The sequence below is a fragment of the Panthera onca genome, chromosome B2 (assembly GCF_046562875.1).
Source record: "Panthera onca isolate mPanOnc1 chromosome B2, mPanOnc1 haplotype 2, whole genome shotgun sequence".
Classification (NCBI taxonomy): domain Eukaryota; kingdom Metazoa; phylum Chordata; class Mammalia; order Carnivora; family Felidae; genus Panthera; species Panthera onca.
In genome coordinates this window covers 3,525,599-3,544,822 of record NC_138343.1, presented here as the reverse complement: position 1 = coordinate 3,544,822, position 19,224 = coordinate 3,525,599, and the positions used below count along the sequence as shown (strand labels likewise).

At 47.5% G+C, this 19,224-nt stretch overlaps 1 protein-coding gene and 1 pseudogene across 1 annotated transcript; one reads left to right on the top strand and one right to left on the bottom strand.

Annotated features, from left to right (window-relative positions):
• Positions 1-104: 104 nt before the first annotated feature.
• Positions 105-2,264, bottom strand: LOC132677317 (vomeronasal type-1 receptor 4-like; annotated as a pseudogene).
• Positions 2,265-16,344: 14,080 nt separating this feature from the next.
• Positions 16,345-19,045, top strand: LOC132676826 (putative vomeronasal receptor-like protein 4). The gene has a single exon (XM_060628816.3). The coding sequence runs from the start codon at positions 16,854-16,856 to the stop codon at positions 17,772-17,774; it is 921 nt and encodes a 306-aa protein (XP_060484799.1). The 5' UTR covers positions 16,345-16,853; the 3' UTR covers positions 17,775-19,045.
• The last annotated feature ends 179 nt before the right edge of the window (positions 19,046-19,224 follow it).

Genomic DNA, 19,224 nt, shown 5'->3' with positions numbered 1-19,224 from the left:
AATGGAAAGCCAGATTACTTTGTGCCCTTTGGTAATAAAGAGACAGATTGCGTCGTGAGGGCACCAGGACGCTAACAAATGATGTCTAGGAATAAAACTGCAAATTGTTTTCAAACTTAGGTTCTTTATTCCTGAACAAAGATACATTCCCATGTGTAGCAAATCAGAGAGCACAGAAAGATATAAAATGAAACTCTTCATACTATGGCTCCATTTACCTGCTTTCTCTCAAAACAGGTAACCACTCTTACAGTTTCCTTTTTATTCTTGCAGAGATACTTCGTGTGTGTAACATCAAATTAAATGTATTTTACTCCCATGTGAATGCTATTGCTCTGAAACTGCTTTTCTTTTATTGATCAAAATCTACCATGGATGTCAAACTCTATCAGCACATTTAGCACTTGTTCACTTTTTCATGAATTTCATAAAACCCCTTTGTAAGGATGGATATTTATGGATGTATGAATGCTTTCAACTAACTAGAAATATAGAATCTTTGGTTGCATATTTAAGTTGTTTTTTAAAAACAGCTCTGGGATGTCTATTTTTCTTAGTGTAATCCTCACGCAGACAATTATAGTTATAGGATCAGATTCTAAAGAGAAATTATCGGGACAAAGGGTACATTACCCGGTAATTTTGATTAAGTTTGCCAAATTGCTTTCTTTTCTCGTTTCTTACTCCTGGAGTGTTCGTGGTGAAAGAGCCATCTGACAAACATGAGAATTTTTTGGTAATGTTTCTTTATTCATTTTGAGACAGAAAGAGAGCAGGGGAGGGAGAGAGGGAGAGAGAGAATCCCAAACAGGCTCCGTGCTGACAGCGCAGAGCCCGACGTGGGCCTCGAACCCATGACCCGCTAGATCATGACCCGAGCCGAATAGTCAGATGCTTAACTTACTGAGTCACGCAGGTGCCCTACCAACATAAGACTTTAAATGACTTCTTGAGGGTGACAAGATGGAAAATGAGAACATGATTCAGTCCCTATTGTATGGGCTCCTGTGTCAGCTCAGGGCCGAAGGTCCCAGTTTGTTGTAGGAGAATAACTTCCATTGTCTTTAATATATTTGTTATATGTTCAAGTTCCCCACGTCCATTGTATTTTTACGCTTGATCTTAGCCAAAAGGCCGAGAAGTGATGTTCCGTTTTATTTTTAAACACAGCACAGGAAGACTAATGGGTATTTCAAATGACCCTACTGAAGGCATCAGTGAAGAAACAGAGTTGTTCCAGCTTTATTTAGAGTGCCAACGTCTACCCTGATGTCCATCTCTGTGAATCAGCACAAACGGGCTGAGAATTGCATAACCAAGAGTTAGAAACTCTTGAATATTTAATACGAAAGAAGCATTCTCTAAGGAGAAATTTAAGCCCAGAGAAAGAAGACAATCTGTCCAATAAAATAAAAGAAAACAAAGCATCAGAAGGAGAACGCTGTGAGCGGCTCTTCTCTCGGGGGGGGTCTGGTGGAGGATCTTGGATTTCTGAAGGTAGAGGACTTGCCTGTGGTGCTTGTGGAGAAGAAGCACCATATAGGCGCTGGCCCAGCCCATGAGACTCAGAAACAAGAAATCCCGCAGGGCCATGAGGATGGGAAACGTCCACTTCATGACCTGGCTTCTTGGGAGGACGTAAGAGCAGCTATTTGCGTGGCTAGCTTGTGACTTGTTTAGGCTGCTCGTGTTTCTGACGTAGTAGAGTAAGTTCATGCTGACCAAGGAGTTGAGGACCCAGAAGAAGAGGCAGAGGGGAAGGATGTGCCTTGCGGATGCTGGCTTGAAGCCGGCAGGCACGGGGGCTCTGGGGCTGATGGTGGTGGCCTGGACCACGGCGAGGAAGCTGCTGGTGGAGATCGAAAGGCCCCGGGCCACCCTCTCCAGAAACACAAACGCTTTACAGCCCACGTCGCCCAGGACGTTTCTCACACCAAACATCGCTATTGTCTTCAGCGTTACCTTGGACAAAAGTATCACGGTATTTGTAAAAGCCAAGTGGATGCTAAGAAGGTGTACAGATTTCGTCGCAGTGCCCGAAAAGAAAGCGCACATGTACTTCACAAACACAGAGATGTTCCCCACGATGCCGGGTCCGGTGAGAAAGAGAAAAATTGTTGCCCGGATATTGTTCAAAACCATGTTTTTGCTTCAAGGGCAGAGAAATTTGAATCCGGCAAGAGGCTTTCGAAGAAAGCCGTGGGCCCAGGCGGATCTGCGAAGAAAAATGCACATCAGAGGGCTCCTCCGGTGCACAGAGGACAGTCACGGTGTAAGTGACAGAGCAGATTTCTGTCCGAAGAACTCTCTTCCTTTCCCCGTGAGTGCTCCCGCCGGGTCGTTCTATGTGGCTTCGGATGCGATCCTGAGAATCAGAATACAGAATCTGAAGTGGCAATCCGGATTTTGTTGTCTCGCTCCACACGGGCGAAGACAAACTACGTGCTCCAGAGTTTATGTGTCCCCGATACGTTCGATCCCAGCGTGTGCTGAGCGGAACTAACATTTCCCCCAACCGGACGTCCCCCTGTGCTTTCCAGTTCCTCGCGTGACATCACCATCAGCCACCCCCAGGAAATCTGGGTCTTGCTCACCGCCCCACGGCCCCACACGAGAGCCTGAAAACCTCCCGTTGCATCAGTGTCTTTTTTAGCTCCCACATTCAGCCTGTCAATCTTTCCCAGGGCCCGTTAGGTTCAGCAGCCATGGCGAATCTCATTCTGACGAGGATAACAATTTCCTGGTGTGCCTCCCAATTCCAATCTTTATAGCTCTGATACACAGCCCTGAATACTTCCAGAGTTGTCTTTGAAAGCCCAGACTGAGTCTGTGACTTCACTGCTTGCAAGTTTTCACCAGGTTTACCAAGTTTCAACATCAAATCAGACGGCGTAGCCTTTGGAGATGGGACCCCAACTTTTAAAGCCGGATCAACCAGAGACGTGCAGACATGGTCTGTGGGCTGGACGAGCTCTGATCAGACCTGATGCAGTCTGGGCAGGCCCCAGGGGGGTGGGGGGGCGGGGGACCTTGGAATGCTGCCCGGCAGGGGGGCAGGGGTCTGCACAGGAGGTCTGAGTCCCGCTGAGGACACGGAGGAGACCCCAGGAGAGGCCTGGGTCCCTTCAGGGCGTGTTACCGGCGCCCCGGAGGGGGCGGTTAGGAGAAGCCAGCTAACAAGGAACTGGGTGCTGTCCTGAGACAGGGGCGGTTTAGGAAGTAGGGACTCCCAGGGGTGGGCAGGGTAGCCAAGTGGGCTGGGGCCGCTTCGGTAGGAAAAGAGGAAGCACAGCCACGAAGGGTGATGGCGCCAGTCACACTCGCTCAAGAGCCCTGGGGGAATCCGTGTTTGCAGGGAATTGAGCGGTCAGCTGTCCCGCGGCTGTCCTCCTGCCCTGGTTAACAAGGGAACTGAGGCGCCTGCTGTCAGTCCCAGCCCGCAGGCCCCCTTCGCGCCTGGGTGAAAATGCACGTTCTCGCCCCCAACCTCTCCCACCTCCCTTTTCACCCAGAAGTGGCTAGAACACTGCTGACAGCTTCCCCCAGACAACATAAACCAGGAGGTCTGACTGAACCGCGGGGCTTGCACGGGCCCTGTGTGCTTGGAAAGGCGGCCCACAGGCCTTCACCCTGCTCCCTACGCTCCCAGTCCTTAAGGGCTCAGACGACCGTGGCCCGGAAGGCGTCTGGCAGCACGAGCTGCCTGAACTTAGGCTTGTGTCCGGGTTTGGCACCAGGAGGCCTCACGACCCGGGGACCTCGGTCGTGGCCTTTGGGCCCCCGCGTCCTCCCCCCCACCCAGACACGTGGGGAGACCGAGGCCTGCGCCACGTTGTCGGAGAAAGCGTGACAGGATCCCGACTGCCTCGCACCTCGTGAAATAAACGGCCCGCCTGATGGCAGGAACAGCACCTGAGCCAACCTTCTGGAGTCAGAACAGATTCACTGTTTAGTCAAAGCCCTGGAATCTGTTACAGTGACTGCACTCAGCACAGCTCAGTGCCCCGCCGTGTCCTCATCAAATAGGTTCCCGTTTGGTTTTGCTTCTCTCGACCCAGAGTCTCCCAAGTTTCCAGCCTTCTTTTCATCTTCCCCAAATTTCAAACTCTGAATCAGAGTTGGGACCGGTGTCTGTGTCACCCAAGCAGCCGCTTCTCTTCGTTTCCGACCGAACCCTGGCAGAGGAGGGAGGGACGGTGTCCTCCCAGATTCGTTTTGGGAAATGTCGAAGGAAACGATTTTCACAGACACCTTTTCCCTTCAGACGGGTGCGTGGAGCCCCTTCTGGATCTAACACCTACCCGCTGAGCCAAGGCGGCATCCCTGTCGGCTCGTGTTCTCAACTGACAGATGAGATCAGCGCTTTCGGCTCCAGACCCCTAGGGTCCAATTGCAGGGGATTGCCTCGGGCCCCCACCTCACGACCCGGCAACCCGGCAACGAAGAAGTGGGATTTCGCCAACAGCCACTGCCACGGCCACCCTGGTGGCTGTTAAGAGGTGTCCCCGCAAGCCCAGGGGCGAAGCTGACATACACCTGCAGTAGAACGTATGATAGACAGGGAGGCCGCAGGGTACAGGCGGGAAGATAAGCTCGCAGTGAAACGCATGCACTTGGGGATTAGCAGCACACTGGCCGAGACAAGGCCGGCCCAGCCGCCGAACACAGATGCACCAGACGCGGGTACAGATGTTGTAAACGCTGACGGGGCCGACAGAGTCGTAACACGGGTGAGCGTGGAGGCCGAAGAAAGAGTTGTTCCTGGAAACCCGAACTACCCTCACACCTGCTTGCTTTCTGGCTAAAAGAAAGCGGGAGCCGGATGTGGGGGCCCACCGCGGAGTGTCTTGTGGTACCAGACCCCGAACCCAAACGCGTCTGGAGGCACCTTCGCGGAAAGCGGCCCCACCCGCTTTCTGGCCAGGCACGTACCTGGGAAAGGTCCGGGTCAGGGCGGTCAGGCTCCCGGAGCCCTCTCGGGAGCTCCCTCACTTGGTCGCAGAGGGAAGCGACGTCCCTGCCACCGAGGGGGACTCTGCAGGGCGCAGGGCGAACTGGAGGAACCGGTCGGCTGTGCTCACCTGGCACCCGCTGTGTGGTCAAGTTCTAGGTCGGTCCTTCTGGCAGGTGAACCCGCGAAGCCATATTTGTACCCTCTAGGTTTGAGGAGCTCTTGGCAAACATACACCGTAACCGAGACCTCAATTTCCAAAGTTGTCAGCCCGCTCGGGCGGAGAAAACCCTCGGCGGAATCTCGGTCCCTGAAGTATAGCTGTGCGTCTCCCTCCACAATTACAAGTGTGTGGCTCAGAAATGTTCTGAGTCTTAATGAGGCTTAATTGTATTAACAGGAAGGTTGTGCCGCGGGAAAATGAACAACAGCCAGGCTTCTGTATCCAGCCTTTCCCATTTTTCTGGCCCCCTCCTCGCCTGCCCTAAGTTCCAAAGCTGTGAATCAGAATGGGGACCGGCTCCTGGACACATAGAAGTCTCTTTCCTTTCTTTCTCGCGGTGTCCTTCATGCACAGGGATCTAACAAAGGGTGGCTGGGATGGAGATTCTGTTTTCTGCCTGCGTCACAAGCATGATCTGGAGAGGACAGGAGTCACCATGCTCCTCCTATGCACACTGTGTTTTAGTGGGGAGGTGAGTTTCCTTCCACCTCTCTGAGATCCAAGCTAAGACATCTGTCGTGGAAGACGTCCAGACAAACAAGAGAAAACAAGACAAACAAGAGGAAACAAGCAAACATTTATTAGCACATCTACCTCCTGTGCACTTGAAGATAACCAGAAAAAATTGAGTACCTCTCCGTGGGGGCTGAGAATTCTGCCTAAACACCACTGATTTAAGGGAGGGGGAAGGGACATGACTGATAATTTTTCAGAAGCTAGAGAAGTTAGGAGCCCACAAATACAGATTCTTAGCGAGTTAAACAGAAAGTGATCGCATCAGACACATCGTAGGGCAATTCATAGCACAGAAGTGAAAAGATTTTTAAAGCAGCCAGAAAAAAAGATTTCTGAGGAAAGGATGTGCAGATTGGCATAGATTTCTCAAAAGTCTGAAGTGAGAAGATATATTTTGACACTGTTGGGGGAAAAAAAATGCTGTCAACTGGCAGGGTTATACAAAGTAAATGTGTCTCTCACATATAAGGATAAAATAAATATAATGTGAGATGAAGTAAAATAGGGCGATACTGCCACTAAGAAAGATTTATTAAGGAATATTCAAGTTCATACTTGAGGAATTATTAAAAAAAAAAACCTAGGAGAGCTAAAGTGTAAGTAAAAAAAAAAAATGGAAAAGAAACTGTTAAATAGATAAACATAAGCAAATATTGCCAGTATAAGATGATGGTGAATCAGATAAATAATGTCTCCTTTTTGACTGAAAAGATGGGAATTAAAGTACTGGATAGGAATAGTTTAGCAGAAAGAAGCAATTAGATTTCCAGTGTTTTAAAGTGTTGTAATGCTTAGGGAACCTTATGGAGTACCGTGACTTCAGGCTCTGTAAAGTCAACCATGCGAGATGACATTTCAGTAATAAGCACGCAAAAAAAAAAAACTGAACAAAATGTATACCACGTGGATGGGTGGAGGAAAAGAAGAGTAGAATAACAGGGGAAATGAAAGAAGAAAAGACAGAGCAGAAGGAATGATAAACACAAATACGGGAAAAGTACAAATCAAAGAAATGTTTGACTGATACAAATCCAAGTAGATCAGTACATACCATAAAAACATGTTAATGCCCAACCATGGAATGGTCTCTCATGTGGGAAGGATCTCTGGGCAGGTTTGGGTTTCGGCTAAAGGAGTCCGAGCAGGGGCTCGGGGAAGCAGGATCAGTTCATGTTTCTGAGATGGGATTAGTAATTCGGAGAAGCCAGCATTAAGTAAGAATTGGGTGCAGTCGTGAATCTAAGGTGGGTTAGTAATGGGGGATCCCCAGTAACAAACAGATATATCAAAAGTGCTTTGGGGTGGGGCGCCTGGGTGGCTCCCTCGGTTAGGCGGCTGACTTCCACGCAGGCCGTGATCTCACTGTTCATGAGTTCGAGCCCCACGTGGGGCTCTGTGCTGACTGCTCAGAGCCTGGAGCCTGCTTCGGATGCCGCGTCTCCCTCTCTCTCTGCTCCTCCCCCACTCACGCTCTGCCTCTCTCTCTCTCTCTCTCTCAAAGATAAATAAACATTAAAAAAAATTTAAAAAACTGGTTTGGGGCATCACTGGTATGAAAGTAGTAGGCATTTCAGGAGGGGGCGTTTACAGTGTTGTTCAGCTGCTCTGTGACCTTGGACGAAACGGTCCTGCCTGTACACTTTGCAGCCTGATTTGCCTGTACGCGTCCTCGGAGCCTGATGAGTGCTCTTCTCTTTTTCAGCATGAGCTGACTTTGATTCTCTCAGTCTGGGAGAGATTTTACTCTTCGAAACATCAAACGTTTATATGTTTCGCAAATATTAAACAATTTAATTAGCTCTCATTGATTTATTCCTGAGAAAGCAACGAGTCAGTAAATCACTTTCCCAAGGTCTCAGAGCTGGCCGTTGGCGGAAGCCGACATCAAACTCAGGGAAAGTAATTCCAGAGGCCGTAGATCAAAACGTTGTTCTTTGCTGCCTATGATCATTGCATTAGGGGAAATTAGATATCAAATACTGCTCTTTTCCCTCTTTAAGAGGCCTATCCAACACATAGTGACAGATCAGGTTAAGAGTAAAATTGTGGAAGAAGATACCTTGACTAATGAAAATAGTAAGAATGTAAGAGAACCTATATTAATACGACACAAAACAATGAAGGCAAGAGAGCATTCCTGCTGACCAGAGAGGGTTTCCATATAGTGATAAAAGTTCCAAATCATATAATAAAAGAATTCCCAACTGTATATAGTTATTAAAATAATCTTAAAATATAGAAAACAGACGTGATAGAACCACAGGGAGAAATTTACATATTCACCACTATAAAATTTCAACATACCTTTTTCACTTATTGATAGGTAAATAAGACCAGAAATTAGTACATTTAGAACAACATAATTAATAATTTAAAACATATTTAGACTCTTACATCCTAAAATTAAAGAGAATATGTATTATTAAGATGGTGTAGGGGCGCCTGGATGGCTCAGTCCGTTGGGCATCCGACTTTCGCTTAGGGCATGATCTCGAGGTCCGTGAGTTCAAGCCCCACGTTGGGCTCTGTGCTGACAGCTCAGAGCCTGGAGCCTGCTTCGGATTCTGTGTCTCCCTGTCTCTCTGCCCTTCCCCACTCACTCCTTGTCTCTCTCTCTCTCTCTCTCTCTCTCTCTCTCTCAAAACTAAATAAACATAAAAAAAAGGTGTGCAAAACATTACAGGGCCCTAAGGTCTCAAAAAATATTTTAACAGTATAGTTAAAACTGTATTTTCTGAAAAATATAGGTAGGTTAGAAATAAATATCAAAAGGTAAAGCATAATATTTCCCTGCTTATTTTCATTTATTACATATGCACGGATCCCAAAACAATACACATGGAGTTTCCCTTGTTTGAAACTCTATTAAAATTGTACCTTAACTGGGGCGCCTGGGTGGCGCAGTCGGTTAAGCGTCCGACTTCAGCCAGGTCACGATCTCACGGTCCGTGAAGTTCGAGCCCCGCGTCAGGCTCTGGGCTGATGGCTCAGAGCCTGGAGCCTGTTTCCGATTCTGTGTCTCCCTCTCTCTCTGTCCCTCCCCCGTTCATGCTCTGTCTCTCTCTGTCCCAAAAATAAATAAACGTTGAAAAAAAAAAATTTAAAAAAAAAATTGTACCTTAACTTACCTTTCTCCCGCTTGTTCGTCTTGTGGTTGTAGGCGCAATTCATTATACCCAGTGCTGTCAAATATTCAGTTGTACGAATGTATCACTACGTCTTTATTCATTCTCTTACCGACTTAGATTTAAGTTATTTCTAGTTCTTGTTGGTTGTTATTCATTTGCGCTAAAAGCAACTCTACTAACTGCCTTGTGTCCTGCACAAATGTGCCAGACGCACCCTACAGAAGTGGCTCTCAAAGTACCGAGTGCCTCAGCGTTCCCTGGACGGCTTGTTAAAACACAAATCATTGGGAAACACTCCCAAGAGTTTCGGACTCAGTAGGTCTGGGACGGGCCGTAGAATTTTCATCTCTAACTAGTTCCCAAGTGACGCTCAGATCTCTGAACCCCACGTCAGGACCACACTTCAAAAACTAGTATTCTAAGGTATACGTCGTAGAGTAGTAAGGTATCTGGTAACAGTGAGATATGGCAGTGGTCGTTTAACAGCTGAGTCATAGGCCATGAGTTATTCAAACTTCCTGGTTAATAATTCCAGGGGCGCCTGGGTGGCTCAGTCGGTTAAGCGTCCGACTTCGGCTCAGGTCATGATCTCATGGTTCGTGAGTTCGAGCCCTACGTTGGGCTCTATGCTGACAGCTCAGAGCCTGGAGCCTGCTTCGGGTTCTGTGTCTCCCCCTCTCTCTGCCCCTCCCGCGCTCATGCTCTGTCCCTGTCTCTGTCAAAAATAAATGAACATTAAAAAAGGAATAATTCCAAACTATTTCCACAGATGTTCCAATCACAAGCCACCAGCCCTAAATCCCCAGTGTCCCACATGCTCACTAACACTTGGTCTTCGGTCCCTTTAAATTTGAGGAAAAATATTATTTTTTTGTGTGGTTTTAATTTACATTGCCATAAAACTACTGAGCCTGAGTGTGTCCTCATCTTTATATATTCCATTCAGGTTTTTACTCTTCTGCAGAATGGCTCTTCCTCCCCGCCCCCATTTTTTCTTTTGTGTTTTTCCTGTTTATTTTAGCAAGGCTTCATATATATTCTGAATACTGATTCAGCATAGTTGGTTGTAGATATGGTTTACCAGTCTGTAGCTTGCTGTTTTCCTTACTTAGGGGGCTTTTTAAAAAAATTTTTTTTTAACATTTATTTTTTGAGAGACAGAGAGAAAGAGACAGAGCGTGGGCAGGGGAGGGGCCGAGAGAGAGGGAGACACAGAATCAGAAGCAGGCTCCAGGCTCTGAGCTGTCAGCACAGAGCCCGATGTGGGGCTCGAACTCACAAACCGTGAGATCATGACCTGAGCCGGAGTCAGACGCTCAACTGACTGAGCCACCCAGGCGCCCCACTTAGGGGGCTTTTGGACGAGCATGAGTTAGGAGAGATCTGGGTAGGAGTCCTACTGGCTGCCCTCTGGGAGTTATTTAAGCCCTCCGGCCTCAGCATCCAACTTATTTCTCCCATTTTCATGAAGGTCAAATAACTTATATAAAGTACTCTGATATATAATTCATTACCATGTGCCTCTCTTCACAGGCGCTGAGCGGAAATTGCAGCAATCTGGCGTTTTCTCCATAGAGTGCCTCCCGTCTGCATCCTTGTGCCGACGGGAGCTCTGTGAACAGCAGACACGGTCCGCGAGAAGATACTCAGACACTCACGTGCACCCCACTTTGGAGGGAGCACAAAGGTTACACTAAGGGACTCGAAGAACTGAATAAAAGCCGTGCAAGTGAGATGAAAAGCAACGTAAGCGAGCGAAGCGTGCGTCATCAGCAGCGCCCGGCAGGACAGTAGATGCTCCCAGGGTTGTCCTCCCCGAAGGGATGGAAAACCCACAGTGTCCTCTGCGCCCTCACCTCTCCCCTCCTTCTACTAACCCCCACCTCACCCGGCTGACAGGAACCCAGCTCACCCCGGGGCCCAGCCAGCACCTGTCAGTCCCGGGCCTTCCTTCACAGCCAGGTCCTGCGGAGAAGGACTATGTAAGCCCGTCTGTGCCACGAGGCGGGGGTGAATGTCACATCAGCTTCCCTCCCCTGCTTGAATGGACCAGCTAGAAAGGAGCCATCTCTGTAAGTGGCACTAGGGACCCGGAACAACTCTGGGTGGGGGGTACGCTCATCCCACTCAGACCCGGGTCTGGGCCATGACCGCAGGACCTGACCTTCTGGGCCACAGACGCCATTTGGAGGCAAACTTGAAAAAGAAATGAACCCACTCAGAAGGGAGCACCTCAGTGAGCTGTATGGACTGACCCAGAGCCCACGACCAGCCCCCAGATCAGGAAGCCAGCACCCCAGGAGTCCCCCTCCTGCTCCCTTCTGGACCCCGTCTATCACGAGGTGGGGGGGGGGCAGTGGGGATTCTAACCCTGCCCCTCAATGATCTTCTGTTATCAGTGTGGGTGCAGTTTAAACTATTCACGAAGTGAGCACTTGTGATTCTCAGGTGTCTGTTCCTGAGCTGTGGCGACCAGTGGGGTATGGGTGGGGTTGGCAGGAGGCCGTAATGAAGTCCCGGGGACCCTGGGCCCCCCCAGGGCCCCAGCTGCACCAGCGCTCAGCCTGCAGTGCGTTTACTCTAATTGCGTGAGGACGGTTCCCGGCTCCACAAATTACAGAGCATCAGGGAGAGGGGAGAAGTGGGCCCCGGGGACCCACCTGGTGCACAAGGAGCCCTTGACACTGACATCGTGACCTCAGCGCCTGAGCCAGGGGCACGGGGACCCGGGGAGGTATAACAGGGCCCGGCTGGCGCTGCGGCCAGAACACCCTCTCCCCGAGCAGGGCCCCGTGCAACTGACGAGGTGGGTACCCCTAGCGGCCACGGGTGGGCGCCGGCCTTGGCTTTGGACACAGGCCTTTGGGGGGCAGGGCGGGGCCGGGCAGGCGGGAGAGGAGAGGAGAGTCGGAGCCGCTCTGCTGGGTCGGTTGTGCGGCAGGAGCGGCCGGGACCCAGGGGGAAGGACAGCTGGCCGCCTCCCAGCCCATCGGGAGACGCGGCTTCTCTGTGCTGCACAGGAGGTGAGCCCGGGGGTCCACGCTGTACCCGAAGCTGCCCTTTCCTCACGTGGGGGGGGGGGGGCGTCAGATGGACGCCCAGGGCGGCTCACCCGGGTGTGCGCACACGCACTGACTCTGGAGTTTTCTCTCAGCTCGTATGCACGTCCCCTCCCGGCAGAGGGGCTCTGTGCCCGTTAGTTCTGCCTTTTCGGCACTGGGCGCGCTTGCCTGCTCTACTAAGATTTAGAATTCCAAGTGTTGTCACATGTATTCTGCATTTTTCTTTTAAACAGCACAGTAGCTTCAAAAGCTAACACAGTAGACTCTTAGAATTGCTGAGACACTGACACAAAGGGTGGAGGGAAAGCGCACGTGACACTAATGGTTGTCTTTTAGGGAATTGCTTTTTAGTAGTTTCCAGGCAGTGACGCTCACTCCGTCCTCCCAACAGACCAGTCCGATACAAAGCATCGGTCCCATTTTACAGATGGGGGTCGTGGGGTCCTAGGGAGGTCACGTAACATGTAGAGGGAGAGCGGAGGAACCAGGGTTTGAAGGTCGGAGCGGCGGACCGCAAAGCTAGCGGGTGTGAGTCCGGACACGAGTGTGCGTCCCGGATCAACGAGGCCGGGTAAGCCGCCGGGGGAGTCAGGCCCCGGTCTCCGGGAGACTGGGCAGGTCAGTCAGGTGGGAGGTAGAAATGGACGGGCCGGCCTGGGAAGGAGAGATCAGGGGAGCAGAGTGGGGATGGTCACAAAGAGTGAGGGAAAGGGGAGCAGCGCCTGGAAGCAAAACCGGGTCACTAACGTGAACCGAGATGCGCCTTATGAACGTGTCCCAGGTCCTGACCAAACGCTTCAACATATCCATGGTTTCATCCTATTTATTTGCTACAGTGTTATACTTGTTATAGCCGTGAGTCGCCAATTACTGAACCATTTAGCAAGTACTACATAAGAGAGAGAAGACCCGGGCTCCCCAAATCATAGAGCTAGACACAGCCAGATTGGGGTGCACACCCAGGGTTTAAACGCAGCCTCGGGGATCCTTCTTTTATCATTTCCCACCGCTGAGCCGGGCACTGCACTTGGGTCTCAGGCTTATAAAGGAAATAAATCTTGAAAACGCTGATACCTTAACATTGTAAATCTTACGGTTGGAATAATGAAGGCAATGCTAGTTTTGTTTCCTATTGTTCTGTATTCTTTGATCTCAACTCGGGCAGATGCCTCTTTTTCCTTTCAATATTAAGCAGTCCAATGATGGTAGGACCGTTGTTGTCTATGTGAGATATTTTTCTATCCCCGAATGGTATTGCTAAAATTGATTTGTAAAAGAACTCTATTTAGTTGATTTAAAGTCAGGTGCTCATAAAAATTGGGCATTCTAAAACTCAGAAAGGTAGAAACTAACCCAATGCTATGCAAGTTCACGTGATCTAATAAAATACTTGATATAAAAGCTAGTTTAGGGGCACCTGGGTGGCCTAGTCCGTTAAGCGTCCGACTCTTGATTTCGGCTCAGGTCACGATCTCACGGTCTCAAGATCGAGCTCCGAGTCAGGCACAATGTGGAGCCTGCTCCGGATTCTTTCTTTCCCTCTGCCCCACTCTCCTGCTTGTTCTCTCTCTCTACCTCAAGAAATGAAAATAAAAAATAAACTACCATTTAAAAAAGCTAGTTTAAGGCTGATGGTTTCTTTAAAACAGACGTGTCTTTAGAATTGTTGACATTAAATGTAAAAATTTTATTCTGAGTTTACTAGCTAAGTAAGTTCATGTCTCCCAGGAGACCTGTGAACAACAAACAGAATGTGATAGCTTAAGATAATGGCTGAGTTTGCCTAATGTTTAGTGAGGTTTTTGCACGTAATCTACATATAACTTTTAAAAGCAAGTAAATGGAAGATAAATTTTTATAAATAAGCCTTCCAGTAACATTTATGTCCACTTGATTTTTCTAAGTCTTTGTGGTAACCTAAAACTTTAAAAGTTTGCTAGATTAGGTTAAATGGTAAATTAAGTGAAATCCATTAGAAAGCTAGATCGTTTCCAAACAAGACAAAATATTCCAACAGTAATTACTAAATACAGTTTTATCTACTTTGGGCTTCTTTTACAGAGAAACGAAAAGATATTTAGATATGTTGACTTAAATTTTTTAATATTTAATTTAATTTAAAAAAGATATTCTTCTAGAAATTTTGAAATGTATTCATAATTTTGCAAATCTAAAGAATGCTGGTACAAGGGCATTAATCCTGTCCATTGTTATGACCTCATCTAAACCTAATCAACTCCCAAGTCCCCCTACCTTTCCTAATAACACATCACATCACATCACATCACATCACATCACATCACATCACATTCTTATGTTGAATTGTGGGGGACACAAACATTCAGTCCATAGCAGCTGGTTTCTGATGAACAGACAGGAGTGAGAGATAAGAAGGGTGGTAGCAGGTGAGGCACAGGGACTTTGTGCATATTCCTGTGGGTCAGATAAGTGCCAAGATTCAGTTTGTTTGCAGGAGTTAAATGTACGCTAGCAGTTTCCTACAAGATGGATCCAAAAGCAAGGATGCCAAGCAGGTGGCTTTGCACAGATCAAGAGAAGGCAATTGAGCTTGGACTAAATGCAAAGCCATCAAGGGACTGCAAGATAGAGATTCAAAGAAACAGACTTCTGATTTGAAATCTCAACTGGCACAAAATGAATAGGGAAAATCCTATTTTTAGGGAAGAGTCAGGAGCTAGGAAAATATACTAGCCACAGTATGAGATATCAGGGTAGCATTTCTGATGGAGAAAATGGTCAGGTTAGACAAATGTTACGTTACACAAAAATAAATTCAAAATGGATAAAAGACCTAAATGTGATACAGGAAACCATCAAAATCCTGCAGGAGAAAACAGGCAGCAATGTCTTTGGCCCGGCCAAGCAACTTCTTACTGGACGTGTCGCTGGAGGCAAGGGAAATAAAAGCAAAAGTGAACAATTAGGACTTCGTCAAGATAAAAAGCTTCTGCACAAGGAAGGAAGCAATCAACAAAAACTAAAAGGCGACGGACGGAATGGGAGACGATATTTGCAAATGACATATCGGATAAAGCGTTAGTATCCAAAATCTGTAAAGAACTTACCCAGCTCAACACCTAAAACCAAATAATCCAGTGAAGAAGTGTACAAAAACATGAATAGACACTTTTCCAAAAAAGACATCCAGAGGGCCAGCAGACACATGAAAAGATGCTCAACATCACTCATCATCAGGGAAATACAAATCAAAACCACAATGAGATATTACCTCAAGCCAGTCAGAATCACTAAAATTAACAACTCAGGAAACAACAGATGTTGGCAAGGATGTGGAGAAAGGGGAGAACACTTTTGCACTGTTGGTGGGAATGCAAGCTGATGCAGCCACTCTGGAAAACAGTATGGAGGTTCCCCAAAAAGTTAAAAATAAAATTACCCTACAACTCAGTAATTGCACTATTAGGTATTTATCCAAAGGATACACAAATGCTGGTTCAAAGGGGCACATGCACCCCAATGTTTACAACAGCGCTATCAACAATAGCTAAATTATGGTAAGAGCCCAAATGTCCAGCTACTGATGAATGGATAAAGAAGATGTGGTGTGTATATATACACATACATACACACACACACACACACACACACACACACACATACACACACACACACAATGGAATACTCCTCAGCAATGAAAAAGATTTAAATCTTGCTTTTTGCAACAACGTGGATGTATCTGGAGGGTATTATGCTAAGCAAAATAAGTCAGAGAAAGACAGATTCCATGTGATTTAACTCATATGTGAAATTTGAGAAACTCAACAGATGAACGTAGGGGAAGGGAAGGAAAAATAAGATTAAAACAGAGGGGGAAGCAAACCATAAGAGACTCTTAAATACAGAGAACAAACTGAGGGTTGCTGGAGCAGGGTGAGTGGGGGGATGGGCTAACTGGGGGACGGGCATTGAGGAGGGCCCTTGTTGGGATGAGCCCTGGGTGTCATATGTAAGAGATGAATCACTGGGTTCTATTCCTGAAGCCAAGACTACACTTAGGTTAACTAATTGGAATTTAAATTTAAAAAATTAAAAAAAAAAAAAAAAGAAACATAATCAGTACGACATTAGCCGTAACTGGATTTCCTCAAAGCAGATTCTGAAAGTTTAATTCTGTTCACAGGGTTTATTGCGGGGGTGGGGGGTGGGGGTTGGAGGAAGTGAAGATAAAGGAGGGGTGAACAGGTGAAAACAAGTTCCAGATGTGGTCTTAGTCATCAGAACGTATCAGCCATGTCCAGCCTACGAGACCGCGGAATGAATCTGCCTACCGGAGCACCCCACATGTGGAGGTGGCCGAGCTCCTTCCCGCAGGCGGTAACCAGCCTAGGTTCTCTGAATAAGGCCCGGACGGGGGTGGGGGGAGTGTGTACCTCCTGGTAGGGGTTGCTTTCTCTTGCCAGAGGCAATTCTCCAGACAAGGTCAACTGTTTCCAGCCAGGGCTCATAGCAGTAGAGTCACGAAGGCACAGGCTACCAGAGGGGGTGGGGAGGACCCACAATGCGCCCTACAACATGAAGCTGGCTGGATGTCGGACGTGAGGGACGGTGAAATGCAGCGTCACAAAGCAGGAATTGACCGCGGGTTGGGGAACACGTGACCTAGAGCGGGACGTCCGGGGGAACACTGTCGCACGCGCACGGACAGGTGGAGCGTTCAGAAGGTAAAGTTACGGGAATCGGATGGACCCTGTGTGATGTGGGACATGCAGATTTCACAGTCATCCCTTCTACAAGTCAAATGCTGCTGAAGCATAAAGGGCAGAGAAAGCGTGGATTGAACAGAACGCATAGGCAGGACCACGCACACACTGCGGTATTTCCGCTTCTCTGTCCCCTTCAGGCAACCGGAGAGAGGCCACAGCCGTAAAACATGTTTGTCTTTGCCGTCCTCACTTGTTTGTTTTCCTCAAAAGGTTTTTCCTGTACTGTCCATGAGGTGGAAGATAAACTGGATTGACTTCATCCGGGGAACAATCTTGCTTTCTCTTACTGGACCTGGCTGTGCGGGAAACTTCTTTTTGTTTGCGAGCCATGTGTACGTTTTTGTCATGGGTCCTAAGAAAAAGCCCACAGACCTTCTCCTCGTCCACCTGGCTTTTACCAATACCATGACACTTTGTGCCAGAGGCATTTTCGATATGACAGCAGCTTTTCATGTCAGTAACTTTCTAGATAGTGCCAGTTGCAAAACCGTGTTTTATCTGGGGAGAGTGGCCCGTGGCCTCTCAATGTGCACCACCTGTCTCCTCAGCGTGGTCCAGGCCCTCACCATCAGCCCCAGGACCTCCTCGTGGAGAAAGCTCAAGCCCCGCACCGCGTGGCAAGTGCTCCCCTCTCTCCTCCTCTTCTGGATCTTGAATTCCCTGATAAGCTCCAACTTGCTCTCCTACATCACAGCCGCCCAGAGCACCAACGGGTCCGGGATCACACCGTCTGGCTCCCACCCCTATTGCCATATGCTGCCCTCCGGGCTGACCGTCAGGTGGCTCTTCCTGACTCTCATGGCGCTGCGGGACATCACCTCCCAGAGCCTCATGGGCTGGAGCAGCGGGTACATGGCTTTCCGTCTGTGCAAGCATCGCCAGAGTGTGCTCCACCTGCGGAGCTCCAGATCCCAGAGAAATTCCAGCCCGGAGACGAGAGCTACGCGGAGTGCCCTCCTCCTCATGGCCTGTTTCCTTCTCTTTTATTGGGCGGACTTCATTTTCTCCTTCTGCATCGGCTCCTTCCTGACCAATGACCACACGGTGTTAAATATGAAACTATTTCTAACGCTCGGTTACGCCAGTCTCAGCCCCTTTGTGCTGATCAGCAGGGCCTCCCACCAGCCTCCCCGCCGGAGTGCCCGCTGAGATGTGGGGAAACCTGCTTTCTATACTGATTCTGTTAGTAGCTACAGGTAGATGATGTAGTGAAATTTTTTGCATGGCAAAAATTCTGTGCAGCCTGAACTAGAAGCGTATTATAAAAATAGTGTGCTGGCCTGGGTTTTCCGAGAAGCAAACACCAAGACCACATTAAATATCCAGGGAAGTTGCCAGGGCAAACAGACTGTGAGAGAAAATGTGGAGGGAGCCCGGGAGGCCCAAGAGCCATCCAAACAAGATGCAAGTATGATTCTGAGTGAAGGACAGAGGAGAAAAGATTGGATGGAAACATCCTAGGCCAACGTCCAGCCTACATAGAGTTAAACGAGGGAGTTATTTGGCCATCAGCAAAATCCCAGGAATACCTCCAAACTCATTTGAAGGGACCAGCACAACTTTGATACAAAAATCTGAGAAAGGACATTGCAAGGTAACAAAATCATAGGCTAACATTGCTTATGAATATAAATGCAGCAATTGTAAACAAAATATTGGCTAACAGAACCCAACAATACATAAAAAGGGTAATATATTATGCTCCGGTGTAATTTATTCCCGAGATACAAGAAGGGATTAATATTCAATAAACCGAGGAAAATAATGAATCTCATAAAGACATCAAAGGACAAAGAAAGCATGCATTCGTTTTAGTAGAGCCATAAACACACTTGACAAAAATCAACACCCAGTTATGAAAAATATAAATAAAACTTCTCAGGGAAATTACAAAGGAAAGTAAGTTTCTTAAATTGATAGAGATTAGCTACAGGAAAACCACAGTTAACGTCATATTCAATATGGAAATTTTAAATGCTTTTCTCTGAGGTTGGGAATGAGGCAGATGTTTATTATCATTTCTCCTCAGCATTGTTCTGGAGACTCTAGACCCTGTGAGAAGGTAAAAAAAAAAAAAAACAAAAACAAAACAAAACAAAAAAAAAACGAGAAGAGAAAAGAAAATGGAATGAAATAAGTAAAATTTTTTTTACTCACCATTAATAAAATTGTGTGTGTAGGAAACAGGAAAGAATGAAAAAGTGGAACTAGCAAGTTCAATAAATTGAAGATCAATAGAAAAAGAATTGCCTTCTACCTATTAGCAATACATAATTGAAAATTTTACTAAAAATTTAAACATCAAATATATAAGAGAAAACAATCACTTATGCTATTTCTCCACTGAAAACTATGAAACATTGATACATTAAAGCTACATAAATAAATAAGAATCCTACGTTCGTGGAAAGTAAAACTCAGTATGTTTAAGGTGTCAATTCTCCCAAATTTTTTTTAATTTTTTAAGTCTATTTATTTATTTTGAGAAGGGGGGGTGGGGCAGAGAGAGAGAGGGAGAGAGAGAATCCCAAGCAGGCAGGGTAGAGTCTGGCGCAGGGCTCAGTCTTACGAACCATGAGATCATGCCCTGAGCCAAAAT

Excerpts from the sequence above, each read along its gene's own strand:
- LOC132676826 (XM_060628816.3), top strand. The coding sequence starts at position 16,854 with ATGAGGTGGAAGATAAACTGGATTGACTTCATCCGGGGAACAATCTTG.